A 27,994-nucleotide genomic window follows, 5' to 3' on the forward strand; every position below is an offset into this window, starting at 1 on the left:
TGATATATCTACCATTATGGTTGACCAGTAGTGATATATCTACCATTTTGGTAGACCAGCAGTTATATAGTGATATATCTACCATTATGGTAGACCAGCAGTTATATAGTGATATATCTACCATTATGGTTGTCCGGAGATATAGCTACCATTATGTCTACCAGTAGTGATATATCTACCATTATATTGACCAGTAGTGATATATCTACCATTATGGTTGACCAGTAGTGATATATCTACCATTATGGTAGACCAGCAGTTATATAGTGATATATCTACCATTATGGTTGTCCGGAGATATAGCTACCATTATGTCTACCAGTAGTGATATATCTACCATTATATTGACCAGTAGTGATATATCTACCATTATGGTTGACCAGTAGTGATATATCTACCATTATGGTAGACCAGCAGTTATATAGTGATATATCTACCATTATGGTTGACCAGTAGTGATATAGCTACCATTATGTTGACCAGTAGTGATATATCTACCATTATGTTGACCAGTAGTGATATATCTACCATTATGGTTGTCCGGAGATATAGCTACCATTATGGTTGACCAGTAGTGATATATCTACCATTATGTTGACCTGTAGTGATACATCTACCATTATGGTTGTCCGGAGATATAGCTACCATTATGTCTACCAGTAGTGATATATCTACCATTATGGTTGACCAGTGGTGATATATCTACCATTATGTTGACCAGTAGTGATATATCTACCATTATTGTTGTCCGGAGATATATCTACCATTATGGTTGACCAGTAGTGATATATCTACCATTATATTGACCAGTAGTGATATATCTACCATTATGGTTGACCAGTAGTGATATATCTAACATTATGTTGACCAGTAGTGATATATCTACCATTATGGTTGACCAGTAGTGATATATCTACCATTATGTTGACCAGTAGTGATATATCTACCATTATGTTTGACCATTATTGATATATCTACCAGTATGTTGACCAGTAGTGGTATATCTACCATTATGGTAGACCAGCAGTCATATAGTGATATATCTACCATTATATTGACCAGTAGTGATATATTTACCATTATGTTGACCAGTAGTGATATATCTACCATTATGGTTGACCGTAGATATAGCTACCATTATGTTGACCAGTAGTGATATATCTACCATTATGTCTACCAGTAGTGATATATCTACCATTATGTTGACCAGTAGTGATATGTCTACCATTATGTCTACCAGTAGTGATATATCTACCATTATGGTTGACCAGTAGTGATATAGTGATATATCTAGCATTATGGTTGACCAGTAGTGATATAGTGCTATATCTACCATTATGTTGACCAGTAGTGATATATCTACCATTATGTTGACCAGTAGTGATATATCTACCATTATGTCTACCAGTAGTGATATATCTACCATTATGGTTGACCAGTAGTGATATATCTACCATTATGGTAGACCAGCAGTTATATAGTGATATATCTACCATTATGTTGACCAGTAGTGATATATCTACCATTATGTCTACCAGTAGTGATATATCTACCATTATGGTTGACCAGTAGTGATATATCTACCATTATGGTAGACCAGCAGTTATATAGTGATATATCTACCATTATGGTTGTCCGGAGATATAGCTACCATTATGTCTACCAGTAGTGATATATCTACCATTATGGTAGTGATATATCTACCATTATGGTTGACCAGTAGTGATATATCTACCATTATGGTAGACCAGCAGTTATATAGTGATATATCTACCATTATGGTTGTCCGGAGATATAGCTACCATTATGTCTACCAGTAGTGATATGTCTACCATTATGGTTGTCCGGAGATATAGCTACCATTATGTCTACCAGTAGTGATATATCTACCATTATATTGACCAGTAGTGATATATCTACCATTATGGTAGACCAGCAGTTATATAGTGATATATCTACCATTATGGTTGTCCGGAGATATAGCTACCATTATGTCTACCAGTAGTGATATGTCTACCATTATGGTAGACCAGCAGTTATATAGTGATATATCTACCATTATGGTAGACCAGCAGTTATATAGTGATATATCTACCATTATGGTAGACCAGCAGTTATATAGTGATATATCTACCATTATGGTTGTCCGGAGATATAGCTACCATTATGTTGACCAGTAGTGATATATCTACCATTATGGTAGACCAGCAGTTATATATCTACCATTATGTTGACCTGTAGTGATATAGCTACCATTATGGTTGACCAGTAGTGATATATCTACCATTATGGTTGACCAGTAGTGATATATCTACCATTATGTTGACCTGTAGTGATATATCTACCATTATGGTTGACCAGTAGTGATATATCTACCATTATGGTTGACCAGTAGTGATATATCTACCATTATGTTGACCTGTAGTGATATAGCTACCATTATGTCTACCAGTAGTGATATATCTACCATTATGTCTACCAGTAGTGATATATCTACCATTATGGTTGACCAGTAGTGATATATCTACCATTATGTTGACCTGTAGTGATATAGCTACCATTATGTCTACCAGTAGTGATATGTCTACAACTGTGTATGACTGTTACTAGGGTGACTAAGTCACTAGGTTACTACATTCACACTCTGAGACGCATCACTTGATGTACTTCAAATGGAGCAGAACAACTTGTTCTTGTTAATAACGTGATAAGACGTTATTTACATAATAAACCATCTCAACTCAAATGACAGACGATAAGTATGAATAAAGGTAATGAACCATTTAAACTCAAATGACAGCAGATATTATAAGTATGAATAGAGGTAATGAACCATTTAAACTAAAATGACAGCAGATATTATAAGTATGAATAAAGGTAATGAACCATTTAAACTAAAATGACAGCAGATATTATAAGTATGAATAAAGGTAATGAACCATTTAAACTCAAATGACAGCAGATATTGTAAGTATGAATAAAGGTAATGAACCATTTAAACTAAAATGACAGCAGATATTATAAGTATGAATAGAGGTAATGAACCATTTAAACTAAAATGACAGCAGATATTATAAGTATGAATAAAGGTAATGAACCATGTAAACTCAAATGACAGTAGATATTATAAGTATGAATAAAGGTAATGAACCATTTAAACTCAAATGACAGCAGATATTGTAAGTATGAATAAAGGTAATGAACCATTTAAACTAAAATGACAGCAGATATTATAAGTATGAATAGAGGTAATGAACCATTTAAACTAAAATGACAGCAGATATTGTAAGTATGAATAAAGGTAATGAACCATTTAAACTCAAATGACAGCAGATACGTATGAATGACCGTAGATACTGTATAGATACTGTATAGGCTCGTGCCCAGTGACACGAGCCTACCAGATGAGCTAAATCCCTTTTATGCTGGCTTCGAGGCAAGCAACACTGAAGCATGCAGGAGAGCACCAGCTGTTCTGGATGACTGTGTGATAACGCTCTCGGTAGCCGATGTGAACAAAACCTTTAAACAGGTCAACATTCAAAAAGCAGCTGGGCCAGACATATTACCAGGACGTGTACTCAGAGCATGCCCAACTGTCAAGTGTCTTGACATTTTCAACCTCTTCCTGACCGAGTCTGTAATAACTACATATCTACACCAACAGACCATCCCCAGTGGCCAAACACCACTCCAACACCAGAGTTTCAAATTCCTTTGGTGTCCACATGACCAACAAACTATCATGATCCAAACATACCAAGACAGTCGTGAAGAGGGCACGACAAAACCTTTTCCCCCTCAGGATCCTGAAAATATTTTGGCATAGGTCCCCAGATCCTCAAAAGGTTTTAGAGCTGCACCATCGAGAGCATCCTGACCGGTTGCATCACTGCCTGGTGTGGCAACTGCTCGGTATCTGACCATTTGGCGCTACAGAGGGTAGTGTATACAGCCCAGTACATCACTGGGGCCAAGCTTCCTGCCATCCAGGACCTATATACCAGGCGGTGTCAGAGGAAAGCCCTAAAATTGTCAGAGACTCCAGTCACCAGTCAAGTTATAGACTGTTTTCTCTGCTACCACACACAAGTGGTGCCGAAGCGTCAAGTCTAGGACCAAAAGGCTCCTCAACAGCTTCTACCCCTTTTGTACACTGCTGCTACCCTTTGTTTTTTAAAATCTATGCATAGTCACTTCACCCGGACCTACATGTACAAATTACCTCAACTAGCCTGTACCCCTCCACATTGACTCTGTACCGTAACACCCTGTATATAGCCTCCACATTGACTCTGTACCGGTACCCCCTGTATATAGCCTCCACATTGACTCTGTACCGTAACACCCTGTATATAGCCTCCACATTGACTCTGTACCGTAACACCCTGTATATAGCCTCCACATTGACTCTGTACCGTAACACCCTGTATATAGCCTCCACATTGACTCTGTGTACCCCCTGTATATAGCCTCCACATTGACTCTGTACCGTAACACCCTGTATATAGCCTCCACATTGACTCTGTACCGTAACACCCTGTATATAGCCTCCACATTGACTCTGTACCGTAACACCCTGTATATAGCCTCCACACTGACTCTGTACTGGTACCCCCTGTATATAGCCTCCACATTGACTCTGTACCAGTGCCCCCTGTATATAGCCTCTACATTGACTCTGTACCGGTACCCCCTGTATATAGCCTCCACATTGACTCTGTACCGTAACACCCTGTATATAGCCTCCACATTGACTCTGTACCAGTACCTCCTGTATATAGCCTCCACATTGACTCTGTACCGGTACCCCCTGTATATAGCCTCCACATTGACTCTGTACCGGTGATACCCCCTGTATATAGTCTCCACATTGACTCTGTACCGGTGGTACCCCCTGTATATAGTCTCCACATTGACTCTGTACCGTAACACCTTGTATATAGTCTCCACATTGACTCTGTACCGGTACCCCCTGTATATAGCCTCCACATTGACTCTGTACCGGTGGTACCCCCTGTATATAGTCTCCACATTGACTCTGTACCGGTACCCCCTGTATATAGTCTCCACATTGACTCTGTACCGTAACACCCTGTATATAGTCTCCACATTGACTCTGTACCGTAACACCCTGTATATAGTCTCCACATTGACTCTGTACCGGTACCCCCTGTATATAGCCTCCACACTGACTCTGTACCGGTACCCCCTGTATATAGCCTCCACACTGACTCTGTACCGGTACCCCCTGTATATAGCCTCCACATTGACTCTGTACTGGTATCCCCTGTATATAGCCTCCACATTGACTCTGTACGGGTACCCCCTGTATATAGCCTCCAGATTGACTCTGTACTGGTACCCCTGTATATAGCCACCACATTGACTCTGTACCGTAACACCCTGTATATAGCCTCCACATTGACTCTGTACCGTAACACCCTGTATATAGCCTCCACATTGACTCTGTACCGGTACCCCCTGTATATAGCCTCCACATTGACTCTGTACCGTAACACCCTGTATATAGCCTCCACATTGACTCTGTACCGTAACACCCTGTATATAGCCTCCACATTGACTCTGTACCGTAACACCCTGTATATAGCCTCCACACTGACTCTGTACTGGTACCCCCTGTATATAGCCTCCACATTGACTCTGTACCAGTGCCCCCTGTATATAGCCTCTACATTGACTCTGTACCGGTACCCCCTGTATATAGCCTCCACATTGACTCTGTACCGTAACACCCTGTATATAGCCTCCACATTGACTCTGTACCAGTACCTCCTGTATATAGCCTCCACATTGACTCTGTACCGGTACCCCTGTATATAGCCTCCACATTGACTCTGTACCGGTGATACCCCCTGTATATAGTCTCCACATTGACTCTGTACCGGTGGTACCCCCTGTATATAGTCTCCACATTGACTCTGTACCGTAACACCTTGTATATAGTCTCCACATTGACTCTGTACCGGTACCCCCTGTATATAGCCTCCACATTGACTCTGTACCGGTGGTACCCCTGTATATAGTCTCCACATTGACTCTGTACCGGTACCCCCTGTATATAGCCTCCACATTGACTCTGTACTGGTACCCCTGTATATAGCCTCCACATTGACTCTGTACTGGTACCCCCTGTATATAGCCTCCACATTGACTCTGTACTGGTACCACCTGTATATAGCCTCCACATTGACTCTGTACTGGTACCCCCTGTATATAGCCTCCACATTGACTCTGTACCGTAATACCCTGTATATAGCCTCCACATTGACTCTGTACTGGTACCCCCTGTATATAGCCTCCACATTGACTCTGTACTGGTACCACCTGTATATAGCCTCCACATTTACTCTGTACTGGTACCCCCTGTATATAGCCTCCACATTGACTCTGTACTGGTACCCCCTGTATATAGCCTCCACATTGACTCTGTACCGTAATACCCTGTATATAGCCTCCACATTTACTCTGTACTGGTACCCCCTGTATATAGCCTCCACATTGACTCTGTACCGTAATACCCTGTATATAGCCTCCACATTGACTCTGTACTGGTACCCCCTGTATATAGCCTCCACATTGACTCTGTACTGGTACCCCTGTATATAGCCTCCATATTGACTCTGTACCGGTACCCCCTGTATATAGTCTCCACATTGACTCTGTACTGGTACCCCCTGTATATAGCCTCCACATTGACTCTGTACTGGTACCCCCTGTATATAGCCTCCACATTGACTCTGTACTGGTACCCCTGTATATAGCCTCCACATTGACTCTGTACTGGTACCACCTGTATATAGCCTCCACATTTACTCTGTACTGGTACCCCCTGTATATAGCCTCCACATTGACTCTGTACTGGTACCCTCTGTATATAGCCTCCACATTGACTCTGTACTGGTACCCCCTGTATATAGCCTCCACATTGACTCTGTACTGGTACCCCCTGTATATAGCCTCGTTATTGTTGTTCTTATTTTGTTACTTTTTATTATTATTTTTTACTTCAGTCTATTTGGTAAATACTCTCTTAAATTTTCTTGAACTGCACTGTTGGTTAAGGGCTTGTCAGTAAGCATTTCACGGTAAAGTCTACACTTGTTGTATTCAGTTGTGACTTACATTCAGGTAAAAAACAAGACAGGTAAGGCAGGTCAAAAACAAGACAGGTAAGGCAGGTCAAAAACAAGACGGTTAAGGCAGGTCAAAAACAACACAGGTAAGGTAGGTCAAAAACAACACAGGTAAGGCAGGTCAAAAACAACACAGGTAAGGCAGGTCAAAAACAACACAGGTAAGGTAGGTCAAAAACAACACAGGTAAGGCAGGTCAAAAACAACACAGGTAAGGTAGGTCAAAAACAACACAGGTTAGGCAGGTCAAAAACAACACAGGTAAGGCAGGTCAAAAACAAGACAGGTAAGGCAGGTCAAAAACAAGACAGGTAAGGCAGGTCAAAAACAACACAGGTTAGGCAGGTCAAAAACAACACAGGTAAGGCAGGTCAAAAACAAGACAGGTAAGGCAGGTCAAAAACAAGACAGGTAAGGCAGGTCAAAAACAACACAGGTAAGGCAGGTCAAAAACAACACAGGTAAGGCAGGTCAAAAACAACACAGGTAAGGCAGGTCAAAAACAACACAGGTAAGGCAGGTCAAAAACAACACAGGTAAGGCAGGTCAAAAACAACACAGGTAAGGCAGGTCAAAAACAACACAGGTAAGGCAGGTCAAAAACAACACAGGTAAGGCAGGTCAAAAACAACACAGGTAAGGCAGGTCAAAAACAACACAGGTAAGGCAGGTCAAAAACAAGACAGGTGAGGCAGGTCAAAAACAACACAGGTTAGGCAGGTCAAAAACAAGACAGGTAAGGCAGGTCAAAAACAACACAGGTAAGGCAGGTCAAAAACAACACAGGTAAGGCAGGTCAAAAACAACACAGGTAAGGCAGGTCAAAAACAACACAGGTAAGGCAGGTCAAAAACAACACAGGTAAGGCAGGTCAAAAACAACACAGGTAAGGCAGGTCAAAAACAACACAGGTAAGGCAGGTCAAAAACAACACAGGTAAGGCAGGTCAAAAACAAGACAGGTAAGGCAGGTCAAAAACAAGACAGGTAAGGCAGGTCAAAAACAACACAGGTAAGGCAGGTCAAAAACAACCACATGTCACGATCATTGCAAGTAAAACAAGCTTTCTTGAAAACATTCACATATTCTTTTCTCTGGTTTGTTGACAGGGTTCCGTAGCCTCCACATCAACGACCAGATGACACTCATCCAATACTCCTGGATGAACCTCATGGTGTTCTCTCTGGGCTGGAGATCTTTCCAGAATGTCACCAGTGAATACTTATACTTCGCTCCTGATCTTATCCTTAGCCAGTAAGTTGTGTTAATGTTCTATATTTAAAATCTGCATTGAATAAAACATTTTTATTTTCACTTATCCAACTATTTAGTTAAAACAATAAAATCCCACTATGATATATGTGAATATTAATATTGTAATTGTCTCCCAGGGATCGTATGAGGAGATCTCCCATATATGATCTGTGTCTGGCCATGCAGTTCATTCCTCAGGAGTTTACCAGCCTCCAGGTCACCAAAGAGGAGTTCCTCTGTATGAAAGCCATCATGATTCTCAACACTGGTAAACAAAACACAGTACCATTTCCCCTTTAAAACATTGACTGATGAACCCGACCCTATTCTGGCCCACAGACTTCTGTTAGGATCAAATAAGAACAAACAGAAGACATCTGAAGCAGTTGGTAATGTCTTGGTTACACTATTGTCTCTGTCCTAAATGGTGCCCTGTCCCACATAGCCCATATGGCTCTGGTCAGAAGTAACATACTATATAGGGAACAGAGTGCCATCTGGGACACATATATTGCCACTAGATGTAGAAATATACAGTGTTTTATAATGTGTTGTTGAACTGGGAAAAAGGTGAACTGGGACAAGGCAGGATTTATGAAGCAGCTGTTATTAAGTAACAGTTTTACATTGACCTTTACATGAACAGAGACTGAAGCCGTGGAAAACAAGTTCATGGTCAGGTCTCAAGAAATCCAAAAGGGACATCCACTTTAATTCTCTAAAATGTAAAAACACATTTTATGAGAGTAGTTGATATATACACAAAGTTATTAAATGAAAGTAAAATCATGATTAAGATAAGAGATTAAGTTAAACACATGGTACACGGACAGTGATGTTGTAAGCCTAAAAAAAACAAAAACAAATTGTCACTATTTATGTCACTGTCTCTCTCACTTTCTCCCTGGTACTTCAGGAGAACACATAGTAGGTCTACATATTTCACACTGCATATTTACACTGCATCTTCACACTGCATATTTACACTACATATTTCACACTGCATATTAACACTGCATCTTCACACTGCATAATTACACTGCGTATTTACACTACATATTTCACACTGCATATTTACACTGTGTATTTACACTACATATTTACACTGCATATTTACACTGCATATTTACACTGCATATTTACACTGCATATTTACACTACATATTTCACACTGCATATTTACACTGTATTTACACTACATATTTCACACTGCATATTTACACTGCATATTTACACTGCATATTTACACTGCATATTTACACTACATATTTACACTGTATATTTACACTGCATAATTACATATTTACACTACATATTTCACACTGTATATTTACACTGCATTTTCACACTGCATATTTACACTACATATTTCACACTGCATATTTACACTGCATCTTCACACTGTATATTTACACTGCATATTTACACTGCATATTTACACTGCATATTTACACTGCATATTTACACTACATAATTACACTGCATATTTGCTCATTCATGTGGAAAATAAAATTACCTCAAGAAATATAATGTAATTCTTAGTCTAATGGTCCATTTATATTGAAATGATGCGAGACTATTAAAGGCTCAGTGCAGTCAAACATGTGATTTATCTGTGTTTTATGTATATTTTAACACTATGATGTTGGAATAATACTGTGAAATTGTGAACATGATAATAATGCCCTTGTAGGGTAGGAGCTGTTTGAAAAGACTGCCTGAAATTCTCACCTGTTTTGATGGGATGAATTATTGGCCCACCATGTTGACATTGACGTGTGGTAAATTAGTTCATTTTAAGATTGAAAACAATCACGGTAGGGAACTTAATTGTTACCCAGAAATGACTTGATGTTCAGATGAAAACAGCTGCATTGGACAGTAACATCTCTGTGCATCAGAGTTCAGAGCAGTCTGACCTTCCATGTCTAAAATATAGGATACATCCCAAATGGCACCCTATTCCCTATATAGTGCACTACTTTGGGCCGGATGCCTATGGACCCTGATTAAAGTAGCGCTCAATACAGGGGATAGGGTGCCATTTGGACGAAGACATTTTGTTTCCGGGTTGATGACCCATTGTCCCTGGTCTCGTCTCTCTCTCTCTCTCCGTAGTTCCATTGGAGGGCTTAAAGAGCCAGGCCCAGTTTGAGGAGATGAGACAGAATTACATTCGGGAGCTGACCAAGGCTATCCATCTGAAGGAGAGAGGCATGGTGGCCTCCTCTCAACGCTTCTATCATCTCACCAAGCTGATGGACGCCATGCATGAGGTACTGGACAGGACAGGAAGTCACTGCTCTATCATAAGCCCTGTTCATACCTGCGTCTAACATGAGTCCATTGTCCTGATCTTGTCCACATTGTGATTGTGTACACATTTTAAAACCGGTGTAGACAACCAAGGTATGATGTGGAAGTTTAATATTCCCCTGTTCCTTTAGATCAAGGTATGATGTGGAAGTTTAATATTCCCCTGTTCCTTTAGATCAAGGTATGATGTGGGAAGTTTAATATTCCCCTGTTCCTTTAGATCAAGGTATGATGTGGAAGTTTAATATTCCCCTGTACCTTTAGATCAAGGTATGATGTGGAAGTTTAATATTCCCCTGTACCTTTAGATCAAGGTATGATGTGGAAGTTTAATATTCCCCTGTACCTTTAGATCAAGTTATAATGTAGTCTAATGAACCAATATGATATAGGCTTCAATATGAATAATATAATAATAATATATGCCATTTAGCTGACGCTTTTATCCAAAGCGACTTACAGTCATGTGTGCATACATTCTACGTATGGGTGGTCCCGGGAATCGAACCCACTACCCTGGCTTTACAAGCGCCATGCTCTACCAACTGAGCTACAGAAGGACTATGAAGGTCTCTTTAGGTTACTTTCAGGTGTTTTTCCTTTATAAATCTGCTTTACATCCGGAGCACTTTTTATCGACTGACGCTTTAATCCATGTTCATAATTTGATGTCTACAGGCTTTCTAATTGAGGTTACGATAGTGGGATAGTAACCTATTACACCGACTCGGAAATCATTGGATAAAAGTTTCATGAACTTGTTTTCGATGAACATGATTTGTTGAGGACAAAACGCTGACATGCTTGTCCCTCCCCCATCTCTCCCTCCTCCCCAATCTCCCCTCCTCCCCATCTCCCCTCCTCCTCCCCAATCTCCCCTCCTCCCCCATCTCCCCCTCCTCCCCAATCTCTCCCTCCTCCCCCATCTCTCCCTCCTCCCCCATCTCCTCCCCTCCTCCCCCATCTCTCCCTCCTCCCCCATCCCCTCTCCCCCTCATCTCCTCCTCTCCCCATCTCTCCCCTCCTCCCCCATCTCCCTCCCTCCCCCATCTCCCCCATCTCTCCCATCTCTCCTCCCCATCTCCCCCATCCCCCCCATCTCCCTCCTCCCCATCTCTCCCCCCTTCCTCCCCCATCTCTCCCTCCTCCCCAATCTCTCCCTCCTCCCCCATCCCTCCTCCCCATCTCCCCTCCCCATCTCCCCATCTCTCCCCTCCTCCCCATCTCTCCCTCCCCTCCTCCCCCATCTCTCCCTCCCCCTCCCCCATCTCTCCTCCCTCCCCCATCTCTCCTTCCTCCCCATCTCTCCTCCTCCCCATCTCTCCCTCCTCCCCATCTCCTCCCCTCCCCCATCATCTCCCTCCTCCCCCATCTCCCTCCTCCCCCATCTCTCCCCCCTCTCTCTCCCCATCCTCCCCCATCTCCCCCTCCCCATCTCTCCCCCTCCCCTCTCCCTCCTCCCCCATCTCTCCTCCCCCCATCTCTCCTCCCCCATCTCCCCATCTCCCCCCATCTCTCCCTCCTCCCCCATCTCTCCCCTCCCCCATCTCTCCCTCCTCCCCATCTCTCCCTCCCCCATCTCCCATCTCCTCCCCCTCTCCCCCTCCCTCCCCCATCCTCCCCCATCTCTCCCTCCTCCCCCATCTCTCCCTCCTCCCCATCTCCCCTCCCTCATTTCTCCCCCATCTCTCCTTCCTCTCTCCCCCCCATCTCTCCCCCTCCTCCCCCATCTCTCCTTCCTCCCCATCTCTCCTTCCTCCCCCATCTATCCCCCTCCCCATCTCCCCTCCTCCCCCATCTCCCTCCCTCCCCCTCCCCCATCTCCCCCTCCCCCCCTCCCCATCTCCCCCTCCCTCCTCCCCATCTCTCCTCCCCCATCTCCCCATCTCCCCCATCTCTCCCTCCCCCATCTCTCCTTCCTCCCCCATCTTCCTCCTTCCCCTCCCCCATCTCTCCTCCTCCCCATCTCTCCCTCCTCCCCCATCTCTCCCTTCCTCCCCATCTCTCCCTCCTCCCCCTCCCTCTCTCTCCCTCCTGCCCCATCTCTCCCTCTCCCTTCCCCCCCCCCCCATCTCTCCTTCCTCCCCCATCTCCCCCATCTCCTCCCCATCTCTCCTTCCCCCATCTCTCCTTCCTCCCCCATCTCTCCCCCATCTCTCTCCTCCCCCATCCCCCCTCTCCCCCTCCCCCCCATCTCTCCTTCATCTCTCCCCATCTCTCCCTCCCCCATCTCCTCCTCCCCATCTCTCCCCCTCCTCCCCCATCTCTCCCCTCCTCCTCCCCCATCTCTCCCTCCTCCCCATCTCCCTCCTCCCCTCCTCCCCCCCTCTCCCCATCCTCCCTCCCCCATCTCCTCCCTCCCCCTCCCCATCTCTCTCCCCCTCATCTCTCCTTCCTCCCCCATCTCTCCCTCCTCCCCTCCTCCCCCATCTCTCCTTCCTCCCCCATCTCTCCTTCCTCCCCCATCTATCCCCCCTCCCCATCTCTCCCCCTGCCCCATCCTCCCCCCCCCATCTCTCCTTCCTCCCCATCTATCCCCCCCCCCTCCCATCTCTCCCCATCTCCCTTCCTCCTCCCCCATCCCCCTCCCCCATCTCTTCCCTCCTCCCCATCTCTCCCCCTCTCCCATCTCTCCCTCTCCCCCCCCCCCATCTCTCCCCCCATCTCTCCTTCCTCCCCCATCTCTCCCCCCATCTCTCCCTCCTCCCCATCTCCCCCCCATCTCTCCCTCCTCCCCCATCTCTCCTCCCCCCCCCTCCCCCATCTCCCCTCCCTCCCCCATCTCCCTCCCCTTCCTCCTTCCTCCCCCATCTCTCTCCTCCCCCATCTCCCCCCCTCTCTCCCTCCTCCCCCATCTCCCTTCCTCCCCCCCATCTCTCCCCATCTCTCCTCCCCCATCTCCCCTCCCCCTCCCCCATCTCTCCCTCCTCCCCATCTCCCCCATCCCATCTCTCCCTCCCCATCTCTCCCCCCCTCTCCTCCCCATCTCTCCCTCTTGCCCCATCTCTCCTCCTCCCCCATCTCCCCATCTCCCCTCTCCTCCTCCCCATCTCTCCCCCTCCCCCATCTCTCTCCCTCCTCCCCCCCATCTCTCCCTCTTGCCCCCTCCTCCCCATCTCTCCCTCTCCCCTCCCCCCATCTCCCCCCCATCTCCCTCCCCCCCTCCCCCTCCCCCTCTCCTTCCTCCCCCATCTCCCCTCCTTCCTCCCCCATCTCCCCCATCCCTCATCTTCCTCCCCCATCTCCCCTCTCTCCCTCCCCCATCTCTCCCTCCTCCCCCATCTCTCCCTTCTCCCCCATCTCTCCCACCTCCCCCATCTCTCCCTCCTCCCCATCCTCTTGCCCCATCTCTCTCATCTCTCCTTCCTCCCCCATCTCCCTCCTCCCCATCTCTCCCTCCTCCCCCATCTCTCCTCCTCCCCCATCTCTCCCTCTCCCATCTCTCCCTCCTCCCCCATCTCCCTCTCTCCCCCATCTCTCCTCCTCCCCATCTCTCCCCCCCCCCCCCATCTCTCCTCCTCCCCCATCCTCCCCCCTCTCCCTCTCATCTCTCCTTCCTCCCCATCTCTCCCCCTCCCCCATCTCTCCTTCCTCCCCCATCTCCCCATCCTCCTCCCCCATCTCTCCCCCCTCCCCCCCATCTCTCCCCTTCTCCCCCTCATCTCCCCCATCTCTCCCCATCTCTCCCCCATCTCTCCTTCCTCCCCCATCTCTCCTTCCTCCCCCATCTCTCCCTCCCCCATCTCTCCCTCCTCCCCATCTCCCCCATCCCTCCCCCTCCTCCCCCATCTCTCCTCCTCCCCCATCTCTCCCTCCCCATCTCTCCCTCCTCCCCCCCTCCCCCCATCTCCCCTCCCCCATTTCTCCCTCCCCCATCTCCCCTCCCCCTCCCCATCTCCCCCATCTCTCCTCCCTCCCCCATCTCTCCCCTCCCCATCTCTCCCCCCTCCTCCCCCATCCCCTCCTCCCCCTCCTCCCCCATCTCTCCTCCTCCCCATCTCTCCTCTCCCCCATCTCTCCCTCCCCCTCCCCCATCTCTCCCTCCTGCCCCATCTCTCCTCTCTCCCCCTCCCCCATCTCTCCTTCCTCCCCCATCTCTCCCTCCTCCCCATCTCTCCCTCCTCCCCCATCTCTCCCTCCTCCCCATCATCCCTCTCCCTCCTCCCCCATCTCCCTCCTCCCCCATCTCTCCCATCCTCCTCCCCATCTCTCCCTCCCCCCATCTCTCCTCCTCCCCACCTCCCCCATCTCTCCCTCCCCATCTCTCCTTCCTCCCCCATCTCCCCCCATCTCTCCATCTCTCCTCCCCATCTCCCCTCTCTCCTCCTCCCCCATCTCTCCTCCTCCCCCATCTCCCCCATCTCTCCCTTCTTCTCCCCATCTCCCTCCTCCCTCCCCCATCTCTCCCTCTTGCCCCATCTCTCCTTCCTCCCCCCATCTCTCCTTCCTCCCCCCCATCTCTCCCCTCCTCCCCATCTCTCCCTCCTCCCCATCTCTCTCCTCCTCCTCCCCATCTCTCCCTCCTCTCTCCCCATCTCTCCCTCCTCCCCCATCTCTCCCTCCTCCCCCTCCCCCATCTCTCCTTCCTCCCCCATCTCTCCCCCTTCCTCCCCATCTCCCCCATCTCCTCCTCCCCCTCCCCATCTCTCCTCCTCCCCCATCTCTCCCTCCTCCCCATCTCTCTCCCCCTTCTCCCCATCTCCCCCATCCCTCCCCCATCTCTCCCACCTCTCCCATCTCTCCCTCCTCCCCCTCCCCCATCTCTCCCCATCTCTCCTTCCTCCCCATCTCTCCTTCCTCCCCATCTCTCCCTCCCTCCCCATCTCTCCTTCCCCCCCCATCTCTCCCTCTTCCTCTCTCCTTCCTCCCCATCTCTCCCTCCATCTCTCCCATCTCTCCCTCCACCCTCCCCATCTCTCCCTCCTCCCCACATCTCCCTCCCCCCCCTCCCCATCTCTCCCCCTGCCCCATCTCTCCCTCCTCCTCCATCTCTCCCCTCCTCCCCATCTCTCCCCCTCCCCATCTCTCCCTCCTCCCCCTCCCCATCTCTCCCTCCCATCTCTCCCCCCCCATCTCTCCCTCCCTCCTCTCCCCCTCTCTCCCCCATCTCTCCCTCCTCCCCATTTATCTCTTCCTCCTCCCCCATTTATCTCTCCTCCCCCCCTCCTCCCCCATGTCTCCCCCATTCACCAGATTGTGAAGAAAGTGAACCTGTACTGTCTTAGTACCTACATCCAGGCTGACGCCATGAAGGTTGAGTTCCCTGAAATGATGTCAGAGGTCATCTCCTCCCAGCTCCCCAAGGTCCTGGCCGGCATGGTCAAGACCCTCCTCTTCCACGCCAAGTGACCAATCACAGGAGACAACCTAACCTGCACCGCGCAAAGCACCATGGAAGAATAGAATATACCCAAAGAGCAAGAGTTGAATAAATATTTTATAAACATCATTATATATCAAATCAAATATCGACCAAAATGTAATTTGATTTGAAAATAGGTCTTTGTCCGGTGGGTGTATCATATCTTTGAAACTAAGAAAATGTAAGTTAAAACATGAAGGTTTTGGGGAGGTGATATTTGGACCAAATTAAATGTGAAGGTTTTGGGGAGGTGATATTTGGACCAAGTTAAACGTGAAGGTTTTGGGGAGGAATTAGTTGGGTTTATGTTTGTGGCAGAATGATTCCTTCTCCAAGGTCTGATGTCCAATAGTCCAGCTATGTCCTCCAGTCAGACCTCTGTGGTGAATCCATCAAAGATACTGTAACGGTGCCTCCCTTCAATTCACTCTTATCTTTTGAGGTGGTAGAATTTTATATATAGAAGTTGTGTTATAGCATTTTTAATTTGTGAGAATTACTGTTTTGCTAGACTTGTAAGAGAGCTAGGTTTACGTCCCAAATTGCACCCTATTCCCAACAGTGCACTGCTTTTGACCAGAGTGCCATGGGCTCTGGTTGAAAGTAGTGCACTATGTAGGGAATAGGGTGCTGTTTGAGACGCAACCTTAAAACTGGTGTACCAAGTTTTGCTTTTTGCGTTTGTTTTCAGTTACGTACATGTTACACTTCCTGCTTCATGGCTGGGCATTTATATATCTCATGTTCCGCAAGTTACATTTTCGTACAAAATACACAATGCCATTCTATTTCATGTACCATTAAATTACATAACCACTATTTTTATCTCATTGAGTTAAAATATATTTGAAAAGAGAGACCTGTAAAAGGAGCACAAGGGGAATGATGTTATTTCAATGCCATTGCTAGGCGCAGAAATGTGGGAAAATAAATGTTCCATTGCTCTGCGATAAGGAAATACCATCTGAACCTCCTCCCCGATCCTCAAGATAAAGACATATAGAGAGAGATAAAAAGAGGAGAGCGATAGTGGGAGGAAAGAGAGAGAGATAAAGGGAGGAAAAAGAAAGAGAAAGAGAAGAGAGAGATAAAGGGAGAGAGAGGAGAGAGAAAGGGAGGAAAAAGAGAGAGAGAGATAAAGGGAGGAAAGAGAGAGAGAGGAGAGAGAAAGGGAGGAAAGAGAGAGAGGATAGAGATAAAGGGAGGAAAAAGAGGAGAGAGATAAAGGAGAGAGAAAGGGAGGAAAAAGAGAGAGGAGAGAGATAAAGGGAGGAAAAAGAGAGAGAGAGGGAGAGAGATAAAGGGAGGAAAAAGAGAGAGAAGGGAGAGAGATAAAGGGAGGAAAAAGAGAGAGAGGAGAGAGATAAAGGGAGGAAAAAGAGAGAGAGGGGAGAGAGATAAAGGGAGGAAAAAGAGAGAGAGGAGAGAAAAAGGGACAGGAGTGAGAAAGGGAGGAAAAAGAGAGGAGAGAAAAAGGGAGGAAAAAGAGAGAGGAGAGAAAAAGGGAGGAAAAAGAGAGAGAGATAAAGGGAGGAAAAAGAGAGAGAGAGAAAGGGAGGAAAAAGAGAGAGAGAGAAAGGGAGGAAAAAGAGAGAGGAGAGAGAGATAAAGAGAGAGAGAGGAGAGATAAAGGGAGGAAAAAGAGAGAGAGGAGAGATAAAGGGAGGAAAAAGAGAGAGAGAGGAGAGAGATAAAGGGAGGAAAAAGAGAGAGAGGAGAGAGATAAAGGGAGGAAAAAGAGAGAGGAGAGAAAAAGGGACAGGAGAGAAAGGGAGGAAAAGAGAGAGGAGAGATAAAGGGAGGAAAAAAGAGAGAGGAGGAGAAAAAGAAAAAGGAGGATAAAAAAAAAGAGAGAGGAGAGAGAGATAAAGGGAGGAAAAAGAGAGAGAGGAGAGATAAAGGGAGGAAAAAGAGAGAGAGAGGAGAGAGATAAAGGGAGGAAAAAGAGAGAGAGGAGAGATAAAGGAGGAAAAAGAGAGAGAGAGAGGAGAGAGATAAAGGGAGGAAAAAGAGAGAGAGAGAGGAGAGAGATAAAGGGAGGAAAAAGAGAGAGGAGAGAGATAAAGGGAGGAAAAAGAGAGAGAGGAGAGAGATAAAGGGAGGAAAAAGAGAGAGAGGAGAGAGATAAAGGGAGGAAAAAGAGAGAGAGATAAAGGGAGGAAAAAGAGAGAGAGGAGAGAGATAAAGGGAGGAAAAAGAGAGAGGAGAGAGATAAAGGGAGGAAAAAGAGAGAGAGAGGAGAGAGATAAAGGGAGGAAAAAGAGAGAGAGAGGAGGGAGATAAAGGGAGGAAAGAGAGAGGGGAGAGAGATAAAGGGAGGAAAAAGAGAGAGAGGAGAGAAAAAGGGAGGAAAAAGAGAGAGAGAGGAGAGAGATAAAGGGAGGAAAAAGAGAGAGATGAGTGAGAAAGGGAGGAAAAAGAGAGGAGAGAAAAAGTGAGCAAAAAGAGAGAGAGAGGAGAGAGATAAAGGGAGGAAAAAGAGAGAGAGAGGAGAGAGATAAAGGGAGGAAAAGGAGAGAGGAGAGAGAGATAAAGGGAGGAAAAGAGAGAGAGAGAGGAGAGAGATAAAGGGAGGAAAAAGAGAGAGGAGAGAGATAAAGGGAGGAAAAAGAGAGAGAGAGGAGAGAGATAAAGGGAGGAAAAAGAGAGAGCAGAGATAAAGGGAGGAAAAAGAGAGAGGAGAGATAAAGGGAGGAAAAAGAGAGAGAGGAGAGAGATAAAAGGAGGAAAAAGAGAGAGAGGAGAGAGATAAAGGGAGGAAAAAGAGAGAGGAGAGAGATAAAGGGGAGGAAAAAGAGAGAGAGGAGAGAGATAAAGTGAGGAAAAAGAGAGAGAGGAGAAAGATAAAGGGAGGAAAAAGAGAGAGGAGAGAGATAAGGGAGGAAAAAGAGAGGAGAGATAAAGGGAGGAAAAAGAGAGAGAGGAGAGAGAAAAAGGGTGGAAAAAGAGAGAGGAGAGAGATAAAGGGAGGAAAAAGAGAGAGAGAGGAGAGAGATAAAGGGAGGAAAAAGAGAGAGGAGAGAGATAAAGAGAGAGAGATGGTGGGATGGGAGAGATCAAGAGAGAGTAGAGGAGAAATAGAGAGGAAGGAAAGGAGAGAGAGGGAAGGAGGGAGGAGATAGAAAAAGAGAGCGAGGGGGGAGAGAGAGAGAGAGGAAAGGAGAGCGAGAGAGGAATGGAGCGAGAAAGAAGGGGGTAGGAAAGGAGAAAGAGAGGAAATGAGAGAGCGAGAGAGAGAGAGGAAAGGAGAGAGAGTAAGGGAGGAAAGGAGTGAGAGTGGAGAGGAGAAAGAGACAGAAAGTGAGAGAGAGACAGAAAAAGATAGATGAAAGGAGAGAGAGAGTGAGAAAGAGGGAGAGAGAAAGGGAAAGGAGAGAGAAAGAGATACAGAGAAAGGAGAGAGAAGGGGAAAGGAGGGAGAGAGCGACAGAGAGAGAGAGGGGGAAAGGAGAGAGAGAGAGAGGAGAGAGCAAGAGACAGAAAGAGAGTGAGAGAGAGAAAGGAAAGAGAGAGAGAGAGAGAAAGGAGAGAGAGGGAGAGGAGAAAGAGTGAGACAGAGAGAGAAAGGAAAGAGAGAGAGAGGAGAAAGAGAGACACAGAGAGAAAGGAGCGAGAGAGAGAGAGAAAGAGGGAGGAGAGGAGAATTTGTACCTGTTGGATTTATAGTAAAATATGTCTGGTGAGATCTATGAACATCAGATCACAACTATCTATCCTGTACCTAGTTTTAGTCGTGTAGTGTACAGAGGCCCTAACTTCATGGCCAGGTCTCCTTGCTTTCCTTGACCTTAAACCTCCATTAATTTATTATGACATCCACGGTACTACGTCAGCTGATGACGTGCTATCAAAACACATTGATACTGTACTGACATCAAACCATCCTGGTTTAAATGACATATTACAGTCGGGGTCAAATATATTGGCACTCTTTCATGATTCACTATTTCTTCTGGAACAAGTTGAAGTTTTAGAAATGTAAAATTCATTTGAATTTGGTTGGAGGCAATGATTGTCATTTAGTGTGCAAATGATCTAACCTGTGGTACGTTGCAGGTTCCTACAGGGTAAACGGAGCCCTTCAACCAATTTTAAAAAGAGGAAACTGAACATTATGCCAATATATCAGACTGTTTCTGTTAAACTGCAGCCAGCCGGCGTAAAGGTAGAATTATTAAAGGCTGCATCCCAACTGGCACCCCATTCCCTTTATAGGGCACTATACTATGGGTTGTGGTCAAAAGTAGTGCACTATGTAGGGAAATGTCAGGTCGTGTTGTGTGTCCAGTACAGTATATAGTACAATGACAGAAATGTGTGTTTTTTTGTGTTGTAATGGTTGATTTTCTTCTCAACGTATACTATACTGTAGATGTTACATTAATACAGCACGTTTCCACTCATTCCATGTGCTTTCTTTTATTTTGTTCTTAATTATACAATGGGTGGTTAGAATCCTGGATGCTGATTGGTTAAAACCGCATTCCAGCTGGTGTCTATTCCACAAGTTACCACCACTGGCTAAATCTATGATGTTAAAATGCCTATTTACTCTGTTCCATCTGACTGTAATCTACTGTCTCATCAGCCCAGCCAGGCAATGTATAAACTTGATCTCCACTATAAAAAGCATCTAGACATCATCTCACATTTCTTTCAGACTAATATTTAGTTTTCAACAGCAGAGAGTTGTATAAACCTTGTTGTCTGTCTCTCTGACATTTAGTTTTCAACAGCAGAGAGTTGTATAAACCTTGTTGTCTGTCTCTCTGACATTTAGTTTTCAACAGCAGAGAGTTGTATAAACCTTGCTGTCTGTCTCTCTGACATTTGAAACATTGTTTCAATATTCAAATTCGATCTCCGGCTGTCCAATAGTAATGAACGCGTCGGTTGTCGGGACGACAGTCAGGCAGCTTTTCTCATGAATCAGCATAATGTTTATGGATACAAAGAAATATCAATACAAAACAGGTAAAAGGAATCAAAGTGCAGCTAGTTTACAGTCTTTCCAGCTTCAGTTTGACGTGATTGTGTTAGCTGTGTTCTTGGCTAGCTCCTCTGAACAACAGTGTCCTGACGAGAGAGCACATTTTCTATGTCAGGCGAAATCGTAGCTCATTGTTCTCCTAATAAATAATCACTAGAAAACAATGTAAAAAAAAAATGCAAAAGGCAGCTACTTTGCTGTTATCCTGGCTGCTGTTTGACGTGACTGTAAGTTAGCGGTAGTTGGCTAGCTAGCAAAAAAAGGGTTAACAACGTTGCCAGCCAGTATGGAACATTTAGAACGAACGACTGGTTTTCATCCATAGATACAGAACAAAAAGACTGAACGACTGGTTCTCGTCCATAGATACAGAACAAAAAGACTGAACGACTGGTTCTCGTCCATAGATACAGAACAAAAAGACTGAACGACTGGTTCTCGTCCATAGATACAGAACAACAAGACTGAACGACTGGGTCTCGTCCATAGATACAGAACAAAAAGACTGAACGACTGGTTCTCGTCCATAGATACAGAACAAAAAGACTGAACGACTGGTTCTCGTCCATAGATACAGAACAAAAAGACTGAACGACTGGGTCTCGTCCATAGATACAGAACAAAAAGACTGAACGACTGGCCATCGCACCGATAGAACGAACAACCAAACGGCTTGGGTATCAACCCTAGATTTGTGTCAGAACTATATCTTATATCTATCTATATGAATGAATCCAAATCAAGGTTTTATTAAATATGTAAATCATTATTTAAATATGTTGGTAACCTGTTGAATGAAACTGATAATGAAGCCAGTGTTTGGAGGATATAGTGGCACAGTTTGCTTGGGACAAACAACACCAGTGCCTATATATTTTCCAAACACTGGCTTTGAGGGCATTATCATTTTAGCAACAGACGGCCTGACTAGAGGACTAGACAGAGGGTTATTAAAATGTATCAGTTGGCCTGACTAGAGGACTAGACAGAGGGTTATTAAAATGTATCAGTTGGCCTGACTAGAGGACTAGACAGTGGGTTATTAAAATGTATCAGTTGGCCTGACTAGAGGACTAGACAGTGGGTTATTAAAGTGTATCCGTTGGCCTGACTAGAGGACTAGACAGTGGGTTATTAAAATGTATCAGTTGGCCTGACTAGACAGAGGGGTATCACTAGACAGACAGGGTTATTAAAATGTATCAGTTGGCCTGACTAGAGGACTAGACAGTGGGTTATTAAAATGTATCAGTTGGCCTGACTAGAGGACTAGACAGTGGGTTATTAAAATGTATCAGTTGGCCTGACTAGAGGACTAGACAGTGGGTTATTAAAATGTATCAGTTGGCCTGACTAGAGGACTAGACAGTGGGTTATTAAAATGTATCAGTTGGCCTGACTAGAGGACTAGACAGTGGGTTATTAAAAGTATCAGGGTTATTAAAATGTATCAGTTGGCCTGACTAGAGGACTAGACAGTGGGTTATTAAAATGTATCAGTTGGCCTGACTAGAGGACTAGACAGAGTTGGGTTATTAAAATGTATCAGTTGGCCTGACTAGAGGACTAGACAGTGGGTTATTAAAATGTATCAGTTGGCCTGACTAGAGGACTAGACAGAGGGTTATTAAAATGTATCAGTTGGCCTGACAGTGGGTTATTAAAATGTATCAGTTGGCCTGACTAGAGGACTAGACAGTGGGTTATTAAAATGTATCAGTTGGCCTGACTAGAGGACTAGACAGAGGGTTATTAAAATGTATCAGTTGGACTAGAGGACTGACAGTGGGTTATTAAAATGAGGACTAGACAAAGGGTTATTAAAATGTATCAGTTGGCCTGACAGTGGGTTATTAAAATGAGGACTAGACAGAGGGTTATTAAAATGTATCAGTTGGCCTGACTAGAGGACTAGACAGTGGGTTATTAAAATGTATCAGTTGGCCTGACTAGAGGACTAGACAGTGGGTTATTAAAATGTATCAGTTGGCCTGACTAGAGGACTAGACAGTGGGTTATTAAAATGTATCAGTTGGCCTGACTAGAGGACTAGACAGAGGGTTATTAAAATGTATCAGTTGGCCTGACTAGAGGACTAGACAGAGGGTTATTAAAATGTATCAGTTGGCCTGACTAGAGGACTAGACAGAGGGTTATTAAAATGTATCAGTTGGCCTGACTAGAGGACTAGACAGTGGGTTATTAAAATGTATCAGTTGGCCTGACTAGAGGACTAGACAGAGGGTTATTAAAATGTATCAGTTGGCCTGACTAGAGGACTAGACAGTGGGTTATTAAAATGTATCAGTTGGCCTGACTAGAGGACTAGACAGTGGGTTATTAAAATGTATCAGTTGGCCTGACTAGAGGACTAGACAGTGGGTTATTAAAGTGTATCAGTTGGCCTGACTAGAGGACTAGACAGAGGGTTATTAAAATGTATCAGTTGGCCTGACTAGAGGACTAGACAGTGGGTTATTAAAATGTATCAGTTGGCCTGACTAGAGGACTAGACAGTGGGTTATTAAAATGTATCAGTTGGCCTGACTAGAGGACTAGACAGTGGGTTATTAAAATGTATCAGTTGGCCTGACTAGAGGACTAGACAGAGGGTTATTAAAATGTATCAGTTGGCCTGACTAGAGGACTAGACAGTGGGTTATTAAAATGTATCAGTTGGCCTGACTAGAGGACTAGACAGAGGGTTATTAAAATGTATCAGTTGGCCTGACTAGAGGACTAGACAGTGGGTTATTAAAATGTATCAGTTGGCCTGACTAGAGGACTAGACAGAGGGTTATTAAAATGTATCAGTTGACCTGACTAGAGGACTAGACAGTGGGTTATTAAAGTGTATCAGTTGGCCTGACTAGAGGACTAGACAGAGGGTTATTCAAATGTAACATGAGTGTTCACTAGAGAAAACAGAGAAGAGCTCTGATCATTTCCTTGCCCTAACGTTAGGGAGTATCATTCCAGAACCATTGTACAAGGTCACTGAACATCCTGATGGCTTTAAATGGAAAGGAACACCAAGATCTTGCCAACTGAACCACTAGAAGCCCAAATACCTCACTGGTTCCTTCTTCTTTCCTCTTCTCTGTTCACTCTGACAAAGTCCTGTGTTGAATTTGAATCAATGTCCTCTTCTCTGTTTTCACTTCTTCAAAAATAGTTTTACTTTAGTAGATATGAGGTCAACAACGTCCCAATTGAAAATCTTTTATCTATATTTATTTATTTTAGACTGAAGAGGAATAATAAGACATTCTGTTGTACACAAGTTACACATTTATTACTTGAGTCTTTAGTTTTTTTTTTGTGACAGTACAAAATTAAATATCAAACACCATCTTTAATAAAAAATAGAATCGGAGGATACGTCCCAAATGGCACCGCCGCACCCTCTTCCCTTCACAGTGCACCTCTTTTCACCAGGGTCCATAGGGCTCCTGTCTAAAGTAGTGCACTATATAGGGCATAGGGTCCATAGGGCTCTGGTCTAAAGTAGTGCACTATATAGGGAATAGGGCTCTGGTCTAAAGTAGTGCACTATATAGGGAATAGGGCTCTGGTCTAAAGTAGTAGCACTATATAGGGAATAGGGCTCTGATCTAAAGTAGTGCACTATATAGGGAATAGGGCTCTGGTCTAAAGTAGTGCACTATATAGGCTAAAGGGTGCAATTTGGGACGTAAACCTCATATTATACATGTTTAGTCTGAGTTGATATTATTCACTGTTGACGTTGCTAGTACACCAGCGTACTAGACTAGAGAGTAATATATGGCACATTAGACAAACATTCAGTATTCTAATGCATCACTTAGACGATTACATAAAACAAGCTACGGCCGGGATTCAAGCCGATGGACCATATGGACGATATGGACGATATGGACCATATGGACGATATGGACGATATGGACCATATGGACGATATGGACCATATGGACGATATGGACGATATGGACGATATGGACCATATGGACGATATGGACGATATGGACCATATGGACGATATGGACCATATGGACGATATGGACCATATGGACGATATGGACGATATGGACCATATGGACCATATGGACCATATGGACGATATGGACCATATGGACGATATGGACCATATGGACGATATGGACCATATGGACCATATGGACCATATGGACGATATGGACCATATGGACCATATGGACGATATGGACCATATGGACCATATGGACGATATGGACCATATGGACGATATGGACCATATGGACGATATGGACCATATGGACGATATGGACCATATGGACGATATGGACCATATGGACGATATGGACCATATGGACGATATGGACCATATGGACGATATGGACCATATGGACCATTTAAAGGTCATTTCCGTGGTCTCTACGAACACAGGAACACTGGCTTTAAAATGTGCATCGCTGACAAAGAGGGATCGGATCGAATCCTGGCATTTAAGTGATCATTTCTTTCAATACACAGTGAAGATTAACAGGGTAAATACGTTAATAGTACCAACTAGAGGAAGAGCTCCTGGATGTGTGAACATGCAGGTACCATATATTTAAACAAAAGTGCACTTGAGTGATTTACTAGTTAGGAAAAACACTTGAGTGATTTACTAGTTAGGAAAAACACTTGAGTGATTTACTAGTTAGGAAAAACACTTGAGTGTTTTACTAGTTAGGAAAAACACTTGAGTGTTTTACTAGTTAGGAAAAACACTTGAGTGATTTACTAGTTAGGAAAAACACTTGAGTGATTTACTAGTAGAAAATACATCCCCAATGAGTCCTGGTCAAAAGTAGTGCACTACATAGGGAATAGGGTTCCATTTGGAAAATGTAGTGTGCCACGTAGTCAGTTGGATCGAATCCGCGAGCCACCTGTCGATGTGCCCTTGAAGCAAGGCGCTCTGGGTAAAATGACATGATTCCATGTACATGCTGTTCTATGTTGGAACAACAGCCACAGCCGGCGTACTGACTATTTCACATTAAATAACTGTTTATTGCCATAAACATTGAAATGTACGATATCTACATTTTGTTTCAGAGATTCAGAAAGATGCGTTGGTTTGATCTCAGAAGGGAATCCTACCTGTCATCTAAAGGAGACAGACGTAATACTGGAACTAAACTAGTACCACAACACTACAGACAGACAACCAGCAGGTCTATGGGTAACATACCTGTATATCTTTACACCTGTGGGTATTTATCGGTAGGATTTAGTCCACGCTGTGTCCGCTATGCACCTTTTAAAGGCAATGTTCTTCCGCTGAGAACCTGTCAGCTCATTCAGATATTTTACTTTTACATGGTGCATAGCCGACAAAAATCGCAATTGAATCCTGGACGTTTTTTGATATTATACTGAACAAAAATATAAACGCAACATGCAGTTCATATGAGGAAATCAATTAATGGAAATCAACCCATTAGGCTCTAATCTATGGATTTCACATGACTGGGAATACAGATATGCATCTGTTGGTCACAGATACCTTAAACAAAATGGGCCTCTCGATTTCTGTCCATTAAAATTGCCACCGATAAAATGCAATTGTGTTCGTTGTACATAGATTATGCCTGCCTCATACCATAACCCCACTGCCACCACGGGGCGCTCTGTGCACGCTGACATCACACAACGCCATACACGTGGGTCTGCGGTTTTGAGGCCGGTTGGATGTACTGACAAATTCTCTAAAGCAACGTAGGAGGTGGCTTATGGTAGAGAAATAAATTAACATTAAATTCTCTGGCAACCGCTCTGGTGGACATTCCTGCAGTCAGCATGCCATTTGCACTCTCCCTCAAACATTTTGACATCTGTGGCATTGTGTGGTGTGGACAAAACTGCACATTTTAGAGTGGCCTTTTAATGTCCCCCAGCACAAGGTGCACCTGTGTAATGATGCCGTTTAATCAGCTTCTTGCCACACCTGTCAGGTGGATGAATGATCATGGCAAAGGAGAAATGCTCAGGGATGTAAACACAGAATGCGAGAGGAAAAAGCTTTCTTTGCGTACGAAACATTTCAGGGATCTGTTTATTTCAGCTCCTGAAACACTTTACACGTTGAGTTTATATTTCTTGTTCAGTGTATATTATCAATCGTGTATGTTTTTACTGTATATCCCACCTGGAACATACAGTATATCAACACTAACCTATAAGAATAGGACCAGCAGCATGACATGACCAGAAGTATTCATCTTGATAAGGGTGTAGATACGGTAGGTAGGTTGGTAGGTAGGTAGGTATATCATTCAGGTGATTAAAAACACACATCTGCTCCTTCTACTGCATATGAACAATAGTCAACGTTCCCATATCTACATGTCTGATCAATATGGGGAAACTTGGCCTTCACAACAATCACATTACAGATTATTGTTACCATGGATACCATGAAATGATCAAGGTTCGTTTGGGATGTTTAGGTCCTGGAGCAGTCAGTTTGTTGTTAGAGATAAACGACATAGTTCTCAGGGATCAGGCCAGTCTTTCCCTGGAACGTTGCTTGGATCCAGCCAGGTTCAATAGATGGATACACTGAGGATGGAGAGAGAGAGCATCTGTCAGTCAAAGAGAGGAGAGAGAGGAACGTTGCTTGGAGCCAGTCAGGAATGAAACATGGAGAGCAAACCTCAATAGGCTAGAATAATTAGCATTAACGACAGATAAAACCACACTAGGCTAGAATAATACTGCCTGCCCTGACCTCGAGCCTGTCTGACCATACTGTCTGCCCTGACCTCGAGCCTGTCTGCCCTGACCTCGAGCCTGTCTGACCATACTGTCTGCCCTGACCTCCAGCCTGCCCTGACCTCCAGCCTGCCCTGACCTCCAGCCTGCCCTGACCTCCAGCCTGCCCTGACCTCCAGCCTGCCCTGA

At 44.9% G+C, this 27,994-nt stretch overlaps 2 protein-coding genes across 3 annotated transcripts in view; one reads left to right on the plus strand and one right to left on the minus strand.

Annotated features, from left to right (window-relative positions):
* The window catches only part of pgr (progesterone receptor), a 64,066-nt gene extending 47,158 nt beyond the window's left edge, over positions 1–16,908 (plus strand). The window contains exons 6-10 of one of the 2 annotated variants that reach the window (XR_008069050.1): positions 8,267–8,411; positions 8,549–8,679; positions 10,530–10,687; positions 15,921–16,288; positions 16,329–16,908. Coding sequence is in view for 1 of the 2 variants with exons in the window: in XM_052468728.1 (XP_052324688.1) it covers positions 8,267–8,411; positions 8,549–8,679; positions 10,530–10,687; positions 15,921–16,076 (590 nt within the window). In the remaining variant the exon portion in view is untranslated. Of the gene's footprint in view, positions 1–8,266; positions 8,412–8,548; positions 8,680–10,529; positions 10,688–15,920 lie in introns of both variants that reach the window. The other variant, XM_052468728.1, reaches the window with a different exon arrangement.
* A 7,383-nt stretch (positions 16,909–24,291) lies between these two features.
* The window catches only part of LOC118380965 (rho GTPase-activating protein 42), a 239,068-nt gene continuing 235,365 nt past the window's right edge, over positions 24,292–27,994 (minus strand). The window contains exon 24 of the mRNA XM_052468730.1: positions 24,292–27,652. Within this exon, the coding sequence (XP_052324690.1) occupies positions 27,564–27,652 (89 nt within the window). The 3' untranslated portion in view covers positions 24,292–27,563. The remainder of the gene's footprint in view (positions 27,653–27,994) is intronic.

This window comes from Oncorhynchus keta, chromosome 18, assembly GCF_023373465.1.
Source record: "Oncorhynchus keta strain PuntledgeMale-10-30-2019 chromosome 18, Oket_V2, whole genome shotgun sequence".
Taxonomy (NCBI): Eukaryota; Metazoa; Chordata; class Actinopteri; order Salmoniformes; family Salmonidae; genus Oncorhynchus; species Oncorhynchus keta.